We start from the raw sequence: 23,104 nt of genomic DNA, 5'->3' as shown, positions 1-23,104 counted from the left end.
GTGCTTGCTTGAAGGTTAGAATCAGGGTAAGCAGGGAGCATTGAAATTCCCGGTTCAAAGTCACACCAGTCCCTTGGTTTAGAGAGAAGCTTACATTTAGTGAAATGTAAGATACACATATGTTTTCTTCAGAAAGATTTTAACTAAGGGATCTGAGATTGCTAATGGAAATTCTTTAAAAATTCTGCTTCCTTGAATTTGTTTGCAGGCATCAATTTGGGAATTGGTTAAGTGGGCCTTGCTTATATTTAACGATGCTGGTGGTTATAGTCACAGTAGATGAGAACTTTACATCATAGAATTTGAAGAGTCAGCTCAGCCATGTGTCTCAGTGGTTGAGCATCAACCCATGAACCAAGAAGTCACTAGTTCAATTCCTGGTCAGGGCACATGCCCGGGTTGTGGGCTCAATCAGTTACAGGAGGCAGCTGATCGATGTGTCTTTCTATCCCTTTCCCTTCCTCTCTTTCTAAAATCAATAAAAACATATTTTTAAAAAATTGAGGAGTCACCTGGAAGTATTAAAATAAGTTAATGCCAATGTTTAAAATGTATTTCTCTGTACTCTTTTTGCATTTGTAAAAAAAAAATTATTCTTGTGGCTGTCTTAGACACCTTCCCCTAGAGACCAAGATTGGTCTCAGGGACATGAGGAGAACTCTGATCATTGTAAAGGACCACAAGACCAGACAGAAGTCTTGTAGCCCTAATTGAGTGTGAACTCTTGTGCTCATGATTTTGCTTAAGTTGTCACTGCCTTATTGATAACATAGAATAATACGATATTCTTTTCCTACTCCTAAAACCTCTTCCTTTATAATAACACTAGGGGCCCGGTGCACAAAATTTGTGCACACTAAAAGGGAATTAATTAGAGGAAATATTTTAATATTGCTATTTGCCCTTTCTCTATAATAGAAGTGTCAGAGATGAAAGAAAATTAGTAAAATGTATATGAAAATCTTCCTCCTGTCAGAGTCTGGGGCACACCATGGGACCCAGAGTCAAGTCCCTGGCAACCTGTGTGCACCTTGAAATCGTGCAAGATCCAGACCTGGCTGGCCCCACCCCCATTGGGCGAGATCCAGACCCAGCTGCCCCCACTCCTCTCAAGCCCCCCCCCCCGAGTCAGGGGTCACAGCCTCAGGTCCCCCATCAAGCCCCACCAGGCGGGGAGTGCAGCCTCAGGTCCCCCGACCTGGCCTGGCACCATGCAGCCTCAGGTCCCTGATCTCTCATTATGGGAATCTCGCCTCTGCTGTGGGTGCAGCCATTTTGTGATGGCATAAGGATTAATTTGCATATTCCCTCTTTATTATATAGGATGTGGAAACATTGGTAAATTGTATACATTTTTTGCCTCATGTAAAATAACTTACTGAAGAAAAATGGACTGCCTGCCAAGAGAGACACACTGGAAGCATTAAGGGTCCTGGGTGTGGCCCAGAGGAATGAGGACCAACTAGCCTTCAGTCACACTAGATCTGCCTTCCTCTTCTTTTATTGAGAAGCACCTTTCATATGTGGAATTTAAAAGCAGTTTCTACAAGGGAAATTGCTAAATTACAGCAGTGCATAGGTGAATTTAGAAACTGAAGTACTTCATGGTTTTTCTCAATTAAAAGATATGTGTTAACCTTTGCTAACCCCATTATATATGTGGAATTAAAGAATTATTCCAGTCATCCAAGGTAAAATGGACTTAATGAGGATGCAAATAGCTGCAACACTATTAAGAAAAATTTATTCATTCTAATGAGCTCATGCTCCAGGCAAAAGGGAGTGCTAATAGAGAAAAGGGGAAAATATCATCTGAGGATTTAAGGAGAATTGATTTCAGGCAACATAAAGTGAGATGTAATTAAGTGGGAAGGTCCCTTGGCCAATCATAGGGACGAAGGTCAGATGAACAGTTTAACAAGTTGATCAGTTCTTTCAGACTGCATTTGCAGCTAACTATTTTAACAAGATTAGATACTCCCAGGACACTAAATTATGACCTTGCCTTTCCTGGCCTGAGTTCACCAGAACAAAGTTCCAAGATCTTCAGCTGACTTGTTTATTTGTACTAGGAAAGAACATGAAAGATTGTGGCCGAATCTTCCCAGCATAAACCATGAGGGATAGTTTCCAGACAGTTCCCTGCCTGGGGAATGGTTGGCCAGATGTGACCTGGAACCCTAGAAGACCTCCCCTGGGCCTGTTAATTTTGCAGTAACACCACAGTGGACATGCATAATGCCAGAAGACTGGACAAAAGATTATAAATCTAGATTATAAATCACGGTGTTGAGCAGAACACATTTTGCTTCTTGCTCTTCCCTCTTTTTTTATGGAAGATCTGTGTTCTATCCTTGTCCCTACAAGGCATTGCTAATTACTGTAACCCAAACCTACTCTAACGGAAGATAGTGTCTGGGCTTAGAGCTTGGAAGTTCAGGGCTGCAACAGACCTGTTTTTGTCAGAGTTCCTTCAGATCTTAAGACTAAACTAGAATATCCATGCCAAGCAGTTACTTAATGTATATTTACACACGTCCAGCTCACTCCCACAGCAGCTCAACTCATCTTTGGGCAGCCCTGATTGCTCCGGGGACTGGTGCCCTTGGATCATCTGCCCATTGGTACAGTTTTAGTGTTTGGAGTCATGGAGACAAGCCACTAGCTCAAATTTGGTCATGAAAAGTGGCAGTATCTTAACAAGTAATTGGCAAAAACATTTGACAAGACTCTTCTTTCATGTGTCCACAGGCTCTAAGTATTCAGCCCTCTCAGTCAGACACCCTCAGGGTACAAGCACATGCTGGTCACCTGTGATGGTTCTGAGTCCATTCACCATTCTGAGGTGTGAGGCCAGCATCTGACTGAAAGCATGCTCAGGGCCCAATGCCCAGTCACTGCTGCCCGACCCAAACGGACCAGACACTAAGATGCTTACATTCTTTCCACAAGTTCAACACCTGAGGTCTTGCTCTTTGAACTTGGGACCTTACCTTCTTCTTCAGTCTTATCTGTGAGACCTCTCTTGTGGTGGAGTACAACCATTCATTTCCATTTGACAAAGTCTCTTAAGCACTCCCTAGGCACTTGTGAGAGTATAGGTGGGTGTCAAGACCTTTTGGATTTGATTTTTTCACCCAGCACATAGGATGTTCCTCCCTCTTCATGTCACTGGGCCTTTGGTATTATCATAGAAGAGATTGATCAGAAATGTGACCTGAAAGGGGGTGGGGAAACCAAAGAGCAGAGAGATACCCTGGGGGTCCCTCTCCCCAGCTATCCTCTTCCAAGAGATAGGACTCAGTCCTTTTCCAGTTGAAAAATTGACAGGTTCTCTGTGCACTTTCCATAGCAACCAACTCATCCCACGTGTCAGTTCACATGAACAGGTTCTTATTTGCTTGCCACTCTTTGGGGCAGCTTGTCTTTGATTTTCTAGGATCTTGAAAACCAGGGAGCTCATATGTTAGGGGGAGCATTTAATGTTGGAGGCATTTTTCAGGCAACATAAAGTGAGATGTAATTAAGTGGGAAGGTCCCTTGGCCAATCATAGGGATGAAGGTCACATGAACAGTTTAACAAGTTGATCAGTTCTTTCAGACTGCATTTGCAGCTAACTATTTTAACAAGATTAGATACTCCCAGGACATTAAATTATGACCAAAAAGTCTGCTTCAAAAACCAAAAAGTCTGCTTCAGTCCTGTTCACCATCTAATATTTAGTCTTTAACAGCCATATCTATATCTATATCTATATCTATATCTATATCTATATCTATATCTATACCTATATCTATATCTATCATCTATATATCCATATCTATCTATATCTATATATCTATATCTATATCTATATCCATACATGTATCCTATATAATAAAAGGCTAATATGCAAATCAACCTAATGGCAGAATGATTGGTCACTATGACGCACACTGATCACCAGGGGGCAGACGCTTAATGCAGGAGCTGCCCCCTGGTGGTCAGTGTGCTCCCACAGGGGGAGCGCCACTCAGCCAGAAGCCAGGCTCACGGCTGGCGAGTGCAGCGGTGGTGGTGGGAGAGGCTCCAGCACTAAGGATGTCTGACTGACTGCTTAGGCCCGCTTCCTTCTGGAGCCTCCCGGACTGTGGACTGCAAGAGGGCACAGGCTGGGCTGAGGGACTCCACCCCCAAGTGCACGAATTTCATGCCCTGGGCCTCTAGTGTGTATATATATATATATATATATATATATATATATACAACTTTTAAACATATTTTCTTTTTAAGAGAGTGGTTGTAAATTTTATTCTAAACAGATTCCAGTTTTAGGGGCCAACTGGGTCCCAATAAAATCTATTTTCATCAGGTAAAGTAGGGATACAATTTTTAAATGAAAAATATTGGAATCATTTTTAATAAGAAAAATGTAAAAGTAGTTTTTCAAACATAAACAAAGGTTTCTCTCTACATCATCTCTTGCTTCCCACTATAAAGCCTGAGGCAGTGCATTTGCTCAGTGGCTTCTGTCACTGTGTCAGGCCCAGTCCAGCGCCCAAGGCCAAACGCAGGTTTTGTGTTGGATTCTATGTCAAGAACTGCTTGGTCTTTTAGCTTAATTTTTTTAATAGCCTAATTTTAGGTCCAAATGATGACAAAGATTTTAACTAGAAACGATTTTGTTATTGCAGGAGTCTATTGGTGCTGCTCTAAACCCTGCGTTTTCTTCCCTCACTGTCTGTTTCCCACATCATTTATTCATTCATTCTGTTCTTTCAACTCCCTACATGTGATCATTGACCCCAACCATGTGTAAAGTCAGTGTGCTTCAGATCACTTTAAATCTCTATATATTTTAGATTCAAATTTTAAGGATCAAAAGCTAGCTGCTCTGTGGATATTTTCCATAAGAAGAATGTATTAGTAATTTCTAGGCTGCATTGGATAAGTACAGTTTTGTAATGAAGGAAGGCCACAGAGCTGGCCATGTTTCCATGATTTAACAAACTTGAAGAAAAGACTCCCTTCCCTAAGAATTAAAAAATAAACTGACATGAAATGCGGTGATGCTTAGCTGTTACCAGATAAGGATGATCTCTAACAACTTCCCATTTTCCCTCTTCTTAAACATGGGGCCCCAGGACTGCGGCGATAACACGTCTGGTGACCACTGTGATGTGTGCGCTCCCGGGTACTATGGGAAGGTGACGGGCTCAGCCACCGACTGCTCTCTGTGCACCTGTCCTCGCAGCGGCCCTGCCAGGTGAGCTTGTGCAGATGCGCTGCACACCTGCCCCACCGAAGCTGGGGTGATTCCATTTTCAGCCCGTTTCCAGGGTCTGTTCGTGGCCTATTTTAATTAATATTCTCCATGTGTTGAGAAAGGCTAATTTTAGAACAAGTTTTTAATTCTCACAAGTACTTGAAGAGAATCTTTTCAAAAGCAAAGTATCTGTGTTGGTATTGGGGTGTGAAAATGGAACCAATTAAAGAAAGGCCTTTCAGGTTGTTGGGGTTTCTTTTAGTGTGTGTGTTTTGTTTTGTTTTAAGACCAATTTTAGCCTCCGACCTATGTATCCAGTGTGCCTAGAAGTGAATTATTATTAATTTTATGAGTAATGACATAAGGAATTCTGTTCCTGTTTAGTGTAAGGGAACAGGTTTAGAATTTATATTTGGTGATGATTGATGAAATGCAGAAATGCTACATATTGTTGACACTGGGGCCCGGTCTCCCTGGCACTCATGGTGATTGTGTAGCATTATCTACCTGCACACCAAAAAGAACCAGAGATTTTAAGTGGAAGTTGGAATATCTGTGTGTCCTCTTTGGCTTTAATGAAAATTGTAATTCATAAATATCATTTCATCATTGCTTAGAGTATTTGACACGGCATTGAACACAGAAAGGTCAAATATACCCATTTAGTATACTAAAATGAAGTTTTCTTTTCAATATTTGTTTGAATCTTCTATCTTCTATTATCTCCAAGAAAGCGATGCTTGATGGTGAATACCAAAGGAGAGACACTGTGTACACTTCCCTTGTAAACTACCAAGCATCCTAAAATTTATTGTTACCATTAATGTTTTGTATTAAATCTGTATATAAAATTTGACTCAATTCTACTCCTGTAATCTAAACTACAGAAATACTTGCCTATGTGTGTAAAGATGCATACATTTCATCATTGCTTATACTCATGAGAAACTGGGGAGGAACTGAAATACCTGTCTCCAGGGGATGGATAGACATTGTGGTACATACCTAGAGTGAAATATTATACAAACACTGAGAAAAGAATAAGGTATATCTATATGTACAAAATTGGAGGCATGGCCAATTAATTATTTAATTGTGACTATATAGTGTGATGCCATTTTGGAAAAAGTTTATATTCATATGTATATTCATATCCATAGCTCCGTGGCTGTATGTGCCCAGAGAAATGTTTGGAAGAATATATCACTTTTCTACTTCCCATATTTCTGTAATGTTTGAATATTTTACTTTTTCAGTCAAAAAAGGTTCTAACCACCCCCAGAGCCTATGATAATGGATTAAAGTTTACACTGCTAGGAAGAGCCTGTGGACATTTATAATGTGCTATGTACCTGACGGGCCCTAAAATGCATGCTTTGTTTTCTACACATTTTATGTTTCCACTGAAGTCTGTCCCTTTGCTGTTTAAGGAGTAAAAGACTCAAAAGTGAAGTAGGGCTGATAGAGAATCTTGTAACTCATTCTTCGAACTTCTCTTAACTGGCCCCAAACCCAAGACTGCCCAGGTGGTTTTCTTCAATGGTTTGCAGTATCCATCTGAGCCTCTAGATGGCGCATGGAGTATTGGTAATTTAAAATGTGGGCGCAGAGGTTGAAAAGAGAGGAAGGAATAAGCCAAAAGCAGAAGTCCATGACTGAGGGGGATCCATTATCAGAGTGGATATTACACTCTGAGCAGCTCTATCATTTTGCTTCAAATTGTCCTTCACACGACTCCCTACCGTTTGGTCCATTTATTTTCAAATTCCACCCCCACTCTTCACTTTTCTTTGCCCCACCTTTTCCTACTTGCCTGTCATTGCAGCCCATTATATTCACCAGCATTTGTCCCGCTCTCTTCTCTCTGCTAGTTTTCGTGCTTACTCATAGTCATCATGTACAGCTCTCTGTAATCACCTTTTCATCTAATAGGTCAGATAATTCTTCACCTAAATCTCAGAACAAGACCCTTCACCAGTGACTAATCAGGGGAAATCTGTAAGATCTGCCTCCTTCCCCTCACATGGTTGTCACTGGACAGGTGTCTAATGAGTATCTTTTGGATACAAGAGGTGCACAAGTAGTGGTTACATGTTTATTTTCCCTAATATATTTTTGCTCAATATATTTTAAGCCCTAAAAACCTTGTCTAACTGTGCACTGTAATCACTTAATTTTCAGGACAGTGTCTTGTACCCTAAGAGTAATGAACAAGTACCACCAGCAAGAGTTGAAATTGTATATCTGAAAATTCAAAAACCATTGTTTTTCTCTCAGTTTTAGTCCGACTTGTGTCTTGGAAGGTGATCACGATTTCCGCTGTGACGCCTGTGTGCTGGGCTATGAAGGGCAATATTGTGAGAGGTATGTTGTGGTGTTATGGCATGGAAATTGCAAGGCACATCTGCTGCTTTATATTGTAGGACATATTTACTAAAGTGATTTGAGAGTATCAGTTTGGTTGTGCATGATTGATATGCCAAAACAAATCTATGTATTAAGGTAAGTAAATGCACCTTCTATGACTATCTCATCCTCCTTTTAGGATATAAAATGTAGAATGAGGTAAGTGGGACTGTGTACTTTGGACTTCACTTGGCAGAAATGGTTGATATATTATCTTACTGGCACTGATACTGTTGTCTGTACCTGCATATTCTCCTTTCTGTAGGTGCTCCTCGGGCTATCATGGGAACCCTGGAATGCCAGGCGGCACCTGCCAGAAGTGTGATTGCAGCTTGCATGGCTCTGTTCACCGGGACTGTGACCGCAGGACTGGGCAGTGCGTCTGCAGGCCAGGGGCCGCGGGGCTGCGATGCGAGGAATGTGAACCCAGGCACATTCTGGTGGAAAGCAATTGTGTTTGTGGGTATTTTCCTTCCTAACTGTTTAAAGGTGGTTTTTCCTCTCAACTGTTTTCCTATTGTATTTCTGTTACTGCGCCCTATGGCATCAGCAGGAGAAAGTCCTATTTTAACTAAGCAAGGATTGCTATGTATTCTGCCAAACTGAACTTTTCATAGTGCATTTGGAGCCGAGGCAGAAGGTCCTAGGGTAGCAGCATTTATCTCTCTAGCACTCTAAGCAGCACAGTAATTCCAGCTTCATAGTTTATCTGCATTAATATCCCTTTAATGGAGCCAAGTGTCTGCGCAGAGAACACCTTTGTGGGTTGTCATTTGTGTTACTCAGATTTCACTGGTGGCTTCAGCTCTTGGCTGCTGTGGGTTTTTTTTTTTTTTTTCCAGTCCTGATTTATTTTAGTAGCAAGTACATGAGTGCTCATCTACAAATGTCTTCTCAGTGGTTCATGGGGAAGATGGAGGGGAAGTAATGTCAGGATCATGGCATTCAAGAGCTTTTGTTTATGTGTTTGTTTTAAGCAAAAACACACCCATTATTTTCCCCAGCCTCCTTCTCTTGAATTTGCTGGAGGTGTGTTTGCAAACTATCTCAGGAAATGACAGACCAGGCTCGGCAAGGAAACACATTCGAAATTCGTTGCCATTGGTCCATGTCCCAAATGAGCAGATGCACTGCAAAGGTCGGAGCTATTGACACAACGTGCACCCGACCTGGGACCCACTCGGATCAGTTGTTGCTTCCTGTGTGACCAGGGAAGTCACTTCTCTGATCTGAGTCTTGGAGTCACCATCTGAGGATAGGGACTTGCGTTCTCCGCTTGCCTCCCATGGTGTGAGATTCCGTTCCTGGAAGCTTTGTCGTATGCTTTGCCCTTATTATGACTTTATGTTGTTATTGTAAAATGACTAATGCACACCCAAGGGAAAATGTGCAGACCATTTTGCATTAATTTAACTTTCTCTTTCTTTTAGCTTGTGATGATGAATGCGTAGGTGTGCTGCTGGATGACTTAGACAATATTGGTGATACCAGTCTTTCTGTGAACCTCACCAGCATTATTCCTGTCCCATATGGAATTTTGTCAAACCTGGAAAATACAACCAAATATCTCCGGGTAGGTACTGGGAATACAGAGATGCATCACTGAGAGATATGGAGTTGGGCTGGACAGTAGGAGTCATTCTGTCTGTCCCCCCTGCTTCCTTATTCACGGTGTGTACTGCTGGGAGGTGTCCAGCCTTCCCTTGAACATGACCAGGGACCTTATTATCCAACAGTAACTTGTTTTACTGTAGGACCCCTTAATTGTTTCAGAGTTATTCATTAGATGCCTTTTCATAAATTCTACCCCACGTTGTTCTTCACCTTGTGCACGAAGTGCACTTGTGCCTCTTTAAGACAAACCTTTGGCTATTTGAAAATAGCTGTCCTAATACAAATACAGGAAATAAATTGAGGTGGTATCTTCTTTAATGTTGGAATCTGCTAAAGATAACTATGTTCTGTAAATGTATTATTCTTAACTTGAATTTTAGGCACAAAAGTTTTTTTTAACCTGGAAGATTATATAAAAATCTCTGCGGGCATATCACCGTTTTATGTTTAGTCAAATAGGATCTGGGTCCCAAAAAGGCGGGGGGCGGGGGGGGGGGTGGGTTAGAAATAGACTCAGTTGACAGCATTCTACTCTAGTATTTTTAATGCTAATTGGAAAAAATATTATTCTTAATTTTCCTTAAAACCTATACATTAGAATTTGAGATAATTAATTCACTGTGTCAAGGATAGTCATTCCTGACTGTCTTTTTTAGTTAAAAGCTTTTCTTAGACTAGACATTTCCTTAGGCAAGTGTGCCTGTGTGGTGTGTGTGTGTTTGTGTGTGTGTGTGTGTGTTCATTTTTAAAATAAAAATCAGGAAATATGAAATTTTTTTTCATTCACTATAGACACAATCTACCAATACTATTTTTTTTTTTATTACTAGGGGCCCCAGGCATATAACTATTTTAAATTTATCAAGTGAGATAAATTCTTGCCTTAAATTTTAAATATTTTTTTCTTTTTATTGACTTTATTGTGGTGACACTGGTTAATAAAATTAAACAGGTTTCAGAAGCACAATTCCACAACACATCATCTGTACATTGTATTGTATGTTCACCATTTATTCCCCCATACCCTCCTCTACCTTCCCCCACCCCCACTACCGCAGAAATCACCACACCATTGTCAATGTCCATGAGTTTTTCTCTCTTTTATTTTCTCAATCCCTTCACTCATCCCCAGTCCCTGCCAACAGCTGTCAGCCTACCTTCTATCTATGAATATGTCAATTTTAACTATGTTTTCATTTAAACCACTTTCCAATTCCTTTAACTTTTATGTTTACCTAAATTATGCAGTAGATTAAGGATGTAAACTCTTAACTGTTTACTGTTTTCATTGTTATCTACACAGCAACCTTGGCCAAGTCACTTAATTAACCCCCACCCCCACCCCGAATAATAATATAGCCATTTTATAGGGTTGTTATAGGGTTTAAATACAATCATGCAAGTAAAATATTAGAAGACTGTTGGCATAAATTAAGCACTAATTGTTAGTGATTATGAAGACTTACTTAATACTTTTGTATTTTAGCCTAATAAGTTTTTTTAAGCCTAATAAGTTTTAAAAGTGAAATTTTAAAAGTGTTAGCAATTAGGGTTAAAATTGATGTAACTCTAATGAAATTAAGCCAGACTTACCCAAGAATAGCAGGAGTAATGGATTCTGCACAATACAACATACTTTAAATTCATATACTAGTATGTATGGGGAATATATTATGTATATATATTTATATATATTATTGTTTTCAGAGAGGAAGGGAGAGAGGGAGGGAGTGGGGGGGGGAGAGAGAGAGAGAGAGAGAGAGAGAGAGAGAGAGAGAGAGAGAGAAAGAAACATCAATGATGAGAGAGAATCATTGACTACCTCCTGCCTGCCCCACACTGGGGATTAGCCCACAACCCTGGCATGTACTCTGACCGAGAATTGAACCGTGACCTTATGGTTCATAGATCGACATTCAATGACTGAGCCACACCGGCCAGGCATATATGGGGAATATTATGCAAAAGGTGGCAGATGGGAGCATGTTGCTATAATCAAAACTTAAGTAAATGTGATTCATTTTATTTTTAATGCAATTTCAAGGAAAGAAGAATTTATTTATGTGAACAAAATAGTTGGTAACCAGTGAATCAGAACATTTATTTTGAAGCATTGTGATTTGTTTTCTTCATTCTTTGTAGGAGTCTTTATTAAAAGGAAATACACAACAGGGGCTGGTAAAACTTCAACTTGAAGGTGTTACAGAACAAACAGATGACCTGCAAAGGGAGGTAAATTCTTCACACAAAGGCTCACTTCCCACCCAGCATTTGTGAGCAATTGCATTGGGGCGGTCTTGAAGGTTCCAGTTAGGTCAGGGCAGCCTCTGCCTCCCAGGAGCTGTGCTCCAGGGACTTTATAACCAAATCAGTTTTAACCTTGGCAGAAATGTGTTCATGGGGAAGGCTCCTGGCTTAATTTCTATTGTCACCTCTGCTGAGGGAGCCGTTGGGCAGTCACCTTTCCATCTGAGCATCATTTTCTCCTATGAATCAAGGGGTGGGTGGGATTAAAAGATCCTGAGGTTTCTTCCTTCTCCTAAATTGGCTGCATTAACTAAGCACGTGGTGAGCACGGTGCTCAGAGGCACTTCCCCAACACCAGGACCACTTGCTGCAATCCGCTGGGCAGAGCCAGCATAGCCTGACGCTGGTTGTGTGGTGTTCGTACAACCTTTGGGCTTTAGGCCATGTGCTTCTGATTTTCTGACTTTGAATGGCAAGTGAGCTTGCTCTAAAGTCAGCAGTAGTCTGTTTATCCCATGTCAGATGAATGGAATTTCCTCATTCACAGATGGCGAGGGAGCCTATTGCCAAATTTATCATTTTCACTTACGAATTTTATGTGCACATGCATATGTATGTGTGTATACTTAGATATGTATTTAATAGTGTATCTATACATAGATGTGTCTACTCTTTGTCTCTCAGCATCTACACACATACATAGTGGTGTGCACCCTAAAAATAAGTATTAGCTTGGCTCCTGTTAATTTAAAATTAGTAATGATTTGGGATGAGTTTAAGGCTTAAGAGTGGGCTCTATGTGCCTCAGCGAGCAAACATTTGGTAGGAAATGATAAGCTGCTTAAATAAATTCTCTCTATGCATAAAAGAGGATTCTCTTTGGATTTTGACTATAAAACACTTTTAGACCTAGTCTGAGTTACTTTACATTCCTGGAAATTACAACCTTTCCTTTTACCAATTATAACATTCCCTAATAATAAAAAAAAACAACCAGCTGAGGACTGCTACCAGCAAGTCTCAGCCCCTGGGCTGCCAGCTTTACATACATCATCAAATTTTATCTTCATAAAGTCCATGAGGTAAGTGCTGTTATTACCCAGGTTATCGATGAGGCTAGAAGATGTTAGTGTAGGTCTCCAGGTTGGCAGAACTGGGCCTAAAACCTGGTTTATCTGACTCCATGTTCTTAACTCCTTGACTAAGTTCTCGCGGTCAGTAAAAATTGGTTAAGATTTTTCTTTCTCATTCTGTATACTTGGGTCATATGGTGAATATCGAATCTTCATAGTAGAGACTCTGAGAGAATCTGTGGTATAATAACCACTTAGGCTGCTTTTGAAAATATGGCATCTTTTCTCATACAAAGTTATCAGTAAATTATTTCATTAACCACTTCATTTCCAACCCCAAAATATCAACCTTGGTTTATATGGTAATGTAAATACTTATATTCTGGAATATATTTTGTTATTTAAAAGAGACAACTTGAACATCAAAGCTTCATATTATTCAAGTCAGACTAACCTGAGACCTTTATTTTCTATCAGCTCAGTAGAGTGTTAACAAGTAGCCAACATGTGGCCAGGGCGACTGAAAGACTCCTCAACGAGAGTCAAGATCTCATGACATTTACTGAGAAATTGAAGATAAGCATTCAAGGTAGTGTGGTCAGTGTCTAGCTTGGGGAGTCTATGCTCATTGCAAGGAAAAGTCCCATTCACTCTATACAACATATGAATAGATGTGTGATACTTGTGCTCAACTGCTAGAACCAAGGACTGGGGATCCTGATGTGTCCAGATCATGGTCTTTCATTGAGAGTTTTATCTTTTAAAAAAATGCATGCTTCCTTATTTATTTTCTATATGATGCGCTACACTTACGTCCTAAGTATCAAGTAGATGTGGTGCCTTCCTATCTGTTATGAATTTCCCAAATTAAGACTTGCTAAGTGGTGCACAGGGTGCCAGATGATGAGCCAAGCAAGGTCCAGCAACAGACCGTAGGAGAAAATGGAAAAGAGGAATTTTTAGTCACAAGTTCTGGAGAAAGTACCCAGCTTGCCTCAAGGGGCCAAATGGAGAAGGCAAGGCAGGGATGCTGACAGAGAGACAGAACCTGGGCACCTGTTTTATTTGGTTCTGTGGGTGCAGTGCTTTGGGGTTCCTGAGCTAAGGCCCCAACCAAAAAAGCAGACTTCTGGTAAGCTGCACAGAGGTCTTATCCTTGGGGCACACAGGGGGAGGCTCTGGGAGGCAGGGGAGACTGTGGATCACAGGGGCTTCACCATAGGAACTTACATTAGCTTCTGACCCTGTGGCTACTGCCTAGGGCACATGCTTGTATGAGGGGGCAAGTGTCAGTTTAAGGTCACTGCAGGCCTCTTGGCCACAGAAAATGGATGTCAAGGCAGCAGTGCCATGTGAGTCGCTGAGCTAACTCTCGACACCATTCCTTTGCCCACAATAGGAGCCGATGTGATGTGGAGCTTCAGTGTGGTCCCAGAGTGCAGCCACAATATTAGAGTATTTTACTCACTGCTCGATTGGGATGTCCCGTCTGATCTGGCTTTTAGGTTGCTTTTTCCAGTTTTCTAGCCACAAGAAATATATTCTTGCTTTTTTTTTTGGATTATTGTGTAAGGACATACTGGTAAGGAGTAAGTACAGAATCCAATGCAGATCAGACTTTATAGGGCAAAAGATAAGAAGATTATTAGAATAAATAATATGCTTAATAAGAAGGGTAGTATCAAGTATTGGTGATTCATTCATGCAGTAAATACTTGTTGAACAGCTTTTATGTGCAAATGTCTGCTGTGTCCAGCGCAGGAAATGCTGAGGTAACAGTGGCCATCGCCCCCTGCCTTACAGAGAGTAAGGGCACTAGGGAAAACTAACATTAAATAAACAGTAATCCCAAGTCCATGAGTGTGTGTGTGTGTTTCAATTTTTATCTTATTGACATTTGAGAGAGAAAGGAAGGGAGAGAGAGAGAAACATCGATTTATTGTTCCACTTATTTATGCATTCACTGGTAGCTTCTTGTATGTGCCCTGACTAGGGATCGAACTCGCAACCTTAGTGTATTGGGACAATGCTCTAACCAACTGAGCTACCCAGCCAGGGCCCCCATGAGTGTTTTGATAGGGGATGTCCAGAGTATGTTGGGATGTACAGGGGGCCTGGAGTAGATTTGAGGTTCAACCAGTTCAGCTGAACAGAGTAGCCTCACTGAAGAAGTGTCTAAGTTCTTCCAGTTTAGTGCCGTCCACTTTTAAGGGACTTATTAAATGATTGATAAATTTTCTCCATAGATATTATTGAAAAGGCATCAACTCTAAATCAGACCTTGGATGAAGATTTCCAGCTACCCAGTTCCACTCTTCAGAATATGCAAAAGAACATGACATTTTTGCTAGAAACCTTACAGAAAAGGCATTTTATGCAGTTGCACCAAAATGCTACCCTTGAACTGAAGTAAGTCTCTAAGTGCTGCCATTCACGACACAGCGAATTAGAGGAAAGAACCTCAGTATGGAGGGGGAAAAGGCATGTGGGAGGAGGTAAAAGAAGGAAAGCTCTCACTGTGGAAGAAATGTCACAAAAGAGAGGGGCCCCATTGTCATGTAAATGAAGAGACTCCGCCAGGCCCTCCAAATAGAGAAAATTGTAATAGCTCTGTGTTTGTGCTGGTAGGCCATGGGTTTTGTTTCTCTCTGTCTCTTCAGCAACATGGTACTGTATTTGTTGAAGATCAAGTATAATGCAATCAGTTATCATGGAAGAAAATTAGTCAGCGGCTACTACCTGTGCTGTAAACTCTAAGATAGATGGATGTTATGCCAAAATAATTCAGCTTAGCTATGCAAACTCTAATTGAAAACCTCTGTGTGAAATGACAGATCACAAAGGATTGTTAGACATCGTCGCTAGGAACTTGTAATTTCCTTTCAGGCATTTTTCTTAGTATTTTCACACAGTTATTACCTGATGTAATATAGCACAAGCTATCTTTTCTCCAGGGTTGTGATAAATATCTTAAACACTGGCTTAAATAGTTACACAAAACTCCATTCTCTATACTGTGACATTTAAACTATTTTTAATCTACTTTGCTATTTTAAATAATGTTGTGATGGGTATCATAGACAAAAATATTTTTCTATATTTCACATTATTATATTACTAGGGTGGATATTAAGAAGTGAAATCATTTAGCCAATGAATTTGCATGTTGATGATTCCTGACTTTCATTTACAAATTATTTCCTAAAAGATTACTTAAAACAATGTACACTTCTACTGGCAACACCCTGGAGAATTAAGCTTACACCTTTATTCATTATTGGATATGATTTTAGGCACCGGGTGGGATTTGGAGAACTAGAGAGACCTGGGAACCAAATGCCTTGCGGGGAGATTGGAGGAGGCCAGGGCCCAGGAGGTGGGGAAGGGGTCTGCCGTCTGTGGAGCCCCTCCTCCATGCAGGAGAGCACCAGCCTCTTGCTCATGTTCTGTCCTGTGATCCTCTCAGCTACCTCGTGGGGAAGGGGAGCATCCAGCTGGGGAGTCTGAGACTCAGAGACTGCAAGTAACTTGCCCACTGTTCAACCTCGGACCCTGACCACAAACCTACGTCTGTGTGACTGTGAACCCCAGAAGGAAGTACATCTGAGACCCAGTCCCCTAAAGACAATGGGTGGAATTGGGCCGTTAAGTCAGAGACCATGCTGCTACATTTACACTAGATTAATCATGTTGCCTTGACCCCGACCTTTTGCCCACATCTTCCCTCACCTGACATGCATGGCAGAAAGAAGCACTGGCAGGCAAGACGCTGACACCTCCATGTTCCTCTTCCCAGGACCCATTCATTCTTAAGGTGCTACCCCAGGCTCAGCTGTGCTATTCTCTGCTTCCTACCCTTCCTTAGCTCCCCGCTGCCTCCCAGATGGAGCAAAAATGTCATATATTTGATTCCAGCCCCACCCCCTTTCCACTAACCAAAGTCCCCCCACCCATCTGTTTCCCACTCATCCTGGGCTCTCAGTTGCTCCCTCCCTCAGCCACACTTAAGAGCTAATAAGAAACGGAGATTCCCTGGAGATCCATGGGAGTCATTTTGTGGGGCCATCCTCTCCCACCATTACCTTTCCACAGTCAGCTCACTTGTTCATTCAGCAAAATGAGCCCCCAGTGGCAGATATTGTGCTAGGACTTGGGGACACAAAGGAGAACAATAGAGATCTTTTTTCCCACTAGGATCTTGCAGTCTAATTACGTAAAGTCCATTTGCTGAAGAACATTTGAGAGGAAGGGGAGAAGGCAGGGCCCCTCTCCCCCCCTGACGCCCTCAGTGCCCCCGACTTTCCTCGCCTGCTAGGCCCTGTGGCCACCCTGTCTCTGTCATTATTGGTCTTGTGTGTTTATTTAGAACAAAGTTATTCTTGAGATCGCTGTTCTCTTTCTTTTTAATTTGCTAATTTAAATTATTATTAAAAAGACCTTTTATTTTAAAATATTAAAGTTTAAAATGTGTTCTCTGATCTCCACTTTCTTATTTTCTATGGATAATCCCTGTTCTTATGCTATTTCAAATTTTGTGGATTATTTTAGGAATTTATCAGCTTTTTCTAATGATAATCCTTAGAAAATTGGTAATTTGTGCTGAACTATGGCAATCCTATTGTTGGGAATATTTAGCACACAAATTAGTTGCTTATTATGCCTGTGTCAGGGTCCCCTAGAGCACCGTCACATTCAGTTTCACCGGGAATCTCAGGACTCAGCGTAGAGTTGTGCTCATGGCCCATAAACCTATGGTATTAAGGAGGCACAGCTGGGTTGGGGAAAAAGACACAGTGGAGCCTTGAGGTGTCCATTCAGGCTTCCTTTCCTTGAGGGAGCACAGAGCGTATTCTTCCCTCAGCTACGAAAATGCAGCAGCACATGGTGATGTTTCTGCCCAGGGAAGCCCACTAGAGGTTCAGCATTCGTGGTTTTTATTGGGGGGCAGTCCTGTGGGCACCCTCTGCCCAGCATGTGCCCAAATTCCACAGTCCCAGAAGGAAAGCAGGTGTTCAGCGTAAACCACACTGTTTGCACAGACAGTGGAAGCAGTGAGCCACTGGCATCAGGTAGAGAACAATGGGAACATTTTACAGACCTTGCAAGCAGGCTCTTTGAAGGACAGCCTTCTGCCCACTGTTACCCTTACTGCACACTATAAAACTAGGCACAGAAGTGTAAAAATCCCTCTGCTATCATTTCAATGATAGAGGCTTTGTCATTCATTGACTTACTATGTGAACCATCTATATTTGTCAGGGCTGCTGAAGATTTATTGTCACAAATTCAGAAAAATTACCAGAAGCCACAGGAAGAGTTGAAGGTAATAAAAGAAGCAGCAAGCAGCCTCCTTTCAAAACACAACAGTGAACTGCAGGCAGCAGAAGACCTGGTGAGGGAAGCAGAGGCAAAGACGCAGGAAAGCAGCCGCCTCCTGCTCATTATCAAGGCCAGCCTGCGAGAGTTCAATGTGAGTCTTAACAGCTCTCTCCTCAGTTAAAGCTAGTCACCAAATTCTCCCATGTAAATAACACGAATTTCAGCTTTTTAAAAGACGAGCCCCCTCACCTGACCTCAACACACAGTGTCAGGCCCCCGTGTTCGGAAGCTGACTTGCTTAATGGAGCATCCTTAAAGGTGATTTTTGCTACAGGATAAAAAGCTGCGTGTTCGAGAAGAACAAAACTCGACCTCAGTGCTAATCGCCAAAGGAAGAAGATTGCTGGATGCTGCCACAGCACGTGCCAAGGCTGCACAGAGCGCGCTGGCAGTAAGTTTCTACTCAGCACAGCCACAATATACTAGTAATTTCCAAATCATGAATATGCACACACACATTGCTGAATAGCTGCCTATATATTCACAGTATTGATTTATCTGTGTAGCAATTAGAGCATCTCCGGGATGAGCTGCTTTGGTGGACTGCCAAAATCAGGCACCACGTGGATGACCTGGTCATGCAGATGTCCAAACGAAGAGCGCTTGACCTTGTCTACCAAGCTGAGGGCCATGCAGCTGAGCTCCAGGAGCTAGCAGGGGCTCTGGACAGGTGAGACCACATTTTGCAGGAATTCCAGGGGTTGTGATCCATTGATCAAAGAGAATAAGGATGACTGTTTTGAGCACAATGTTAAGTCACTCTTCCTTTTTTGTCTAAAAATGAAGATTCCTGTTTTGTTTACATGGTAAGGGGGATTTCCTCCATGTCAGATAACATGGTTGACCATCAATCAGCATAAAGATAAGATGGAGAAATGCAAACTGAACCAAATAGGCATTTAAGAAAATATAATCTATACTAATAATAGAGGAATATGCAAATTGTCTGGGACACTGTCACAGTAACAGTAATGACCGAACAGCAGACTGACAGGCTGCATGGGGTGACAAGGCCAGCAGGGGGGACAGTGAGGGGCACCCAAACGACTGAATAGCTGGCTGCGTGGGGCGACCAGGTTGGCAGGGGGGCAGTTGGGGACGACTAGGTTGGCAGGGGGGGGGAGCAGTTGGGGGAGACCAGGCCGGCAGGGGGAGGCAGTTGGGGGCGACTAGGCTGGCAGACAGAGGCAGTTAGAGGTGATCAGGCTGGCAGGAGGGTGAGTGGTTAGGAGCCAGTAGTCCTGGATTGTGAGAGGGATGTCCAACTGCCGGTTTAGGCCCGATCCCTGGGATCGGGTCTAAATCCGCAGTCAGACATCCCCCGAGGGGTCCCAAATTGGAGAGGGTGCAGACTGGGTCGATGGGACCCTCCCACCCATGCACAAATTTTGTGCACCGGGCCTCTAGTGTTACAAATCAAGCCATCAAGACCTTGTTTCGCATCTACTAAGTGCTCAGGGCTTTCTTCAGTTACATGTGGACAGAACAAAGATATTAACTTCTTTACATCTCTTACCTTTTTGGAACTTATCCTTTATCTGGCTTTATGCAGTGATGGAGGCTGTGTTTGCCCACACTGGACCTGTAGAAATGTTATACCACCTCTGATTATTTTCTACTGCCTGAAGGTCTACCATAGCATTACAATGACTTAAACTTATATTTTTGGGTATATGTCCTCACTTGTTAAAAGTGGCTTTAAATGAGAAGTACGGTGTTAGGCTAGTGGTTCCCAAACTTGTCTGCACATCGGAATAACCTGGGGAACTTCAAAGATACTGATGCCTTGCCCTGGCTGGATGGCTCAGTTGGTTGGATGTCATCCCATATACCAAAAGGTTGGTTCAATACCCAGTGGAGGCATAGACGGCAACTGATGGATGATTCTATCACATCGATATTTCTACCACCCTCTCTCTCTTTATCTCCCTCCTCTCTCTCTAAAATCAATAAGAACATATCCTCAGCTGAGGATTTAAAAATAAACAAACTGATGTCTTTGTCCAACCTAGTCCTCCCAGCCCCCACTCAAAGATTGTGACTTAATTTATCTGGGTTGTGACCTATTTTCTAAAAATATCCCCAGGTGGTCTAATAGCAGCAAATGAGGGAACCAGTGTTTTAGGCCTTTCAGTGATTTGCACCATAGTCTGAATTAATTGGTAAATTTATTTAAAATTTGTTATAAATTATGGATGGAAATGGTCTGGATACACTGGGAATATGTGTTTTTGTGGAAGGGGAAAAATAAATATATTTCCAATTTGAGGAAACTGCCCTAAATTATTAGATTACACAATGAAGACAATAAAAAAACTACATAAGATAGAATATTGCATAAATTATGTGCTGCATTGAGCACTACTGCCTACAGATGCCACAGGAATCAGTAATAGAAAATGGAATTAGGTACTCAGTGTCTCTCTTTTCATCTTTCATCATTTCCCAAAAGAGAAAACCTAATTCTGACTACATACATAGCTAGAACAAAACATTTATTACTTAGTATATGCAGTAAAAGCAATTGGTATGATACATAAAGTTAAATAAAATAACATTATTATCTTTTACTTATAAATCACCAAATTTTGCCAGTCAAGTAGTAACAAGTAATAACTGCTGATGTCTGGTTTGGGAATCACTCAACTCAATAACCTTGGGAAGAAAATGAAGTGAGTTACACACCAGGCAAAGATGTGTCGATTGTCAAATTTTATTTTCAAGATAGAGTGGCTGGATGAAATTGCACCATTACCAGTTGGCAAGTTCCTAAGTGATTTGTCCATTTGTAAGAGTGAAGTTCAGATGATTGAAATACTATCTGATCTTCCTGCAAAACCTCTAGTGAACTTATCAAATTGGTGTACACCATTTGAAATAAGATTCAGCAGCCTTACATATGCTTAGGAAAGCTTTTTGAAAATTAGCAATTGCCTAGCAGCACAGATTACAATAAATGCAAAGACTCAGTGACATCCCAGACACATGCAGGGGTTTGAAGAGAGACCAAAAGAGGGCAGCTGGAAGAAACAGATGAATGGTTAAAAGATGGGAAACAGCCATCATCTCTTCTTTGGGTATTAATTAAACAGTCATTCTTAGTGTTGTTGTGACAGCGTGGTCACTGCTTCTTAAGATTCCTTTTGGAGTCAAAGGGGAATCCACAGGTTGTTATTCCTTGTTGATGGTACTGCTCTAATGGGAAAGAAGGCTAAGAGGCGTTTAAGAATAGTGGGGAAGTCCAATTTTAGTTTATCATAATACCTGTAAATATGCTGATTTCATAGTGGCCTTGGAAATGTTAGATTTGTGTCCCTGAATGCAACCAGCGCAACCCACATCCATTCCAACATTCGGAGCCTGATTGAAGAATCAGAAAAACTGGCAAAAGATGCTCTCAGGACTGTGATGGAGGCGAGCCTGGTAAGAAGAGCCGTGTGGGCTTCGGTGGGTGCCTTCCTTTTCTAGAAAACCGTGGGAGATTGTTCCTTAGAGGCTTGAGCAGAGACTTGGTGGCTTAAATATATGCTTGTCAACACTGCTTTCTGGTGGGATCTGTTTATGGCTTCTGCCATTATGTGGTATGTTTAATTCTTAAAGTCATAAATACTTCTTTATAAAGATTAGGGACTAAGTGATGTAAAGATGAGGAAAATCTCACCATTTCTTATTACAAAATGATAATGCTTCATGATACCTACTCAAGGCATCTTTTTTAATTTTTTTAAAAAAATACAGTTGACATTCAATGTTATGTTAGTTTCAGGTGTACAGTATAGTGGTTAGATATTTATATAACTTATGAAATGATCCCTCCAATAAGTCTAGTACCCAACTGGCACAATACTTATTACAATATTATTAACTATGTTCCCTATGCTATATTATACATCTCTGTGACTATTTTGTAACTGCCAATTTTTGAGGCATCTTGTCTTACCTGTGATGAAGATCTTTATTTAATGGGTGTTTTTGTCTTCGTATATTTAAAAATGGCTTGTGGTCTTTCTCTTCTGCCATAATTAGGATGTATGTTAAACAGGCATTAGGACAATTAAACTCTCCCTGCCTGTTATCTAGTTGACTTCCCTGTTTGGAACCAGAGGGGAGGCTATTCTGATGGAGTTGCCTTCACATCCCCATCAGGGTCCCACCCCGGCCTCCAGTCACCACGCGTAAATTGTTCTGTTTCCTAGTTCCCAGAAGCCATGGAGTCTAATGGGAAAGCAGCTCTCCAGCGCAGCTCCAAATTCCTAAAAGAAAGCAGGAGCCTGAGCAGAAAGCATCAAGGTCAGTTTTTTTTCAGAAAATACCTTTGCAGTTTCATTTTTCTTAAGAGTTTCAGTAAGCAATGATTTGCATATATATGAGCTACCTAATAACATAATGATATATCCATAATAAAATGGCAGCAGGAATCTGTTGTACAAGAGAAACATGGAAGTTTTATATAAGATAGTGTATTTTTCACTTTAATATATTCTAATATACTAGAGGCCCGGTGCATGAAATTCGTGCATGGGGTAGGGGGTAGTAGTCCCCTCAGCCCAGCCTGCACCCTCTCCAATCCGGGACCCCTCAGGGGATGTCCGACATCCCTCTCACAATCCTGGACTGCAGGCTCCTAACAGTTCACCTTCCTGCTTGCCTTATTGCCCCTAACTGCCCCCCCTGCCAGCCTGATCACCCCTAACTGCCTCTGCCTGCCAGCCTGATCATCCCTCACTGCCCCCCCTACCGGCCTAGTCGCCCCTAACTGTCCCCCCTGCTGGCCTGATCACCCTTAACTGCCTCTGCCTGCCAGCCTGATTGCCCCCAACTGCCCCCCCAACCGGCCTGGTTGCCCCTAACTGTCCCTTCTAATGACCTGGTTGCCCCACACAGCCTGCTGCTCAGTCGTTTGGTTGCCCCTCACTAACCCCCCTGCCAGCCTGGTCACCCCACGCAGCCTGCTGCTTGGTTGTTTGGTCGCCCCTCACTAACCCCCTGCCGGCCTGGTCGCCCCACGTAGCCTGTTCAGTTGTCCGTTCAGTTTTTTCGGTTGTGGCAGTCGCTTAGGCTTTTATATAGATAGATAAAAAATGTCAAGTCTTTTCCTATAGAGTAAATAGTGGTCTATAAACAGCTCACCCACCTTTT

The 23,104-nt window shown here is 41.8% G+C and overlaps 1 protein-coding gene across 1 annotated transcript in view; it reads left to right on the top strand.

Moving 5' to 3' along the window:
* LAMA1 (laminin subunit alpha 1) overlaps positions 1-23,104 on the top strand; it is a gene marked incomplete at its 5' end in the record, with an annotated part of 148,699 nt that overhangs the window by 87,489 nt on the left and 38,106 nt on the right. The window contains 12 exons of the mRNA XM_081096498.1: positions 5,125-5,246; positions 7,524-7,610; positions 7,918-8,111; positions 9,083-9,225; positions 11,409-11,498; positions 13,064-13,175; positions 14,833-14,995; positions 17,846-18,056; positions 18,240-18,356; positions 18,472-18,635; positions 21,253-21,388; positions 22,162-22,255. Coding sequence (XP_080952624.1) covers positions 5,125-5,246; positions 7,524-7,610; positions 7,918-8,111; positions 9,083-9,225; positions 11,409-11,498; positions 13,064-13,175; positions 14,833-14,995; positions 17,846-18,056; positions 18,240-18,356; positions 18,472-18,635; positions 21,253-21,388; positions 22,162-22,255 — 1,633 coding nt within the window. The remainder of the gene's footprint in view (positions 1-5,124; positions 5,247-7,523; positions 7,611-7,917; positions 8,112-9,082; positions 9,226-11,408; positions 11,499-13,063; positions 13,176-14,832; positions 14,996-17,845; positions 18,057-18,239; positions 18,357-18,471; positions 18,636-21,252; positions 21,389-22,161; positions 22,256-23,104) is intronic.

This window comes from Myotis nattereri (assembly GCF_964212035.1).
Source record: "Myotis nattereri genome assembly, chromosome: 8".
Lineage (NCBI taxonomy): Eukaryota > Metazoa > Chordata > Mammalia > Chiroptera > Vespertilionidae > Myotis > Myotis nattereri.
The sequence above is the reverse complement of the archived record's forward strand: the minus strand, read 5'-3'. Positions and strand labels throughout refer to the sequence as shown.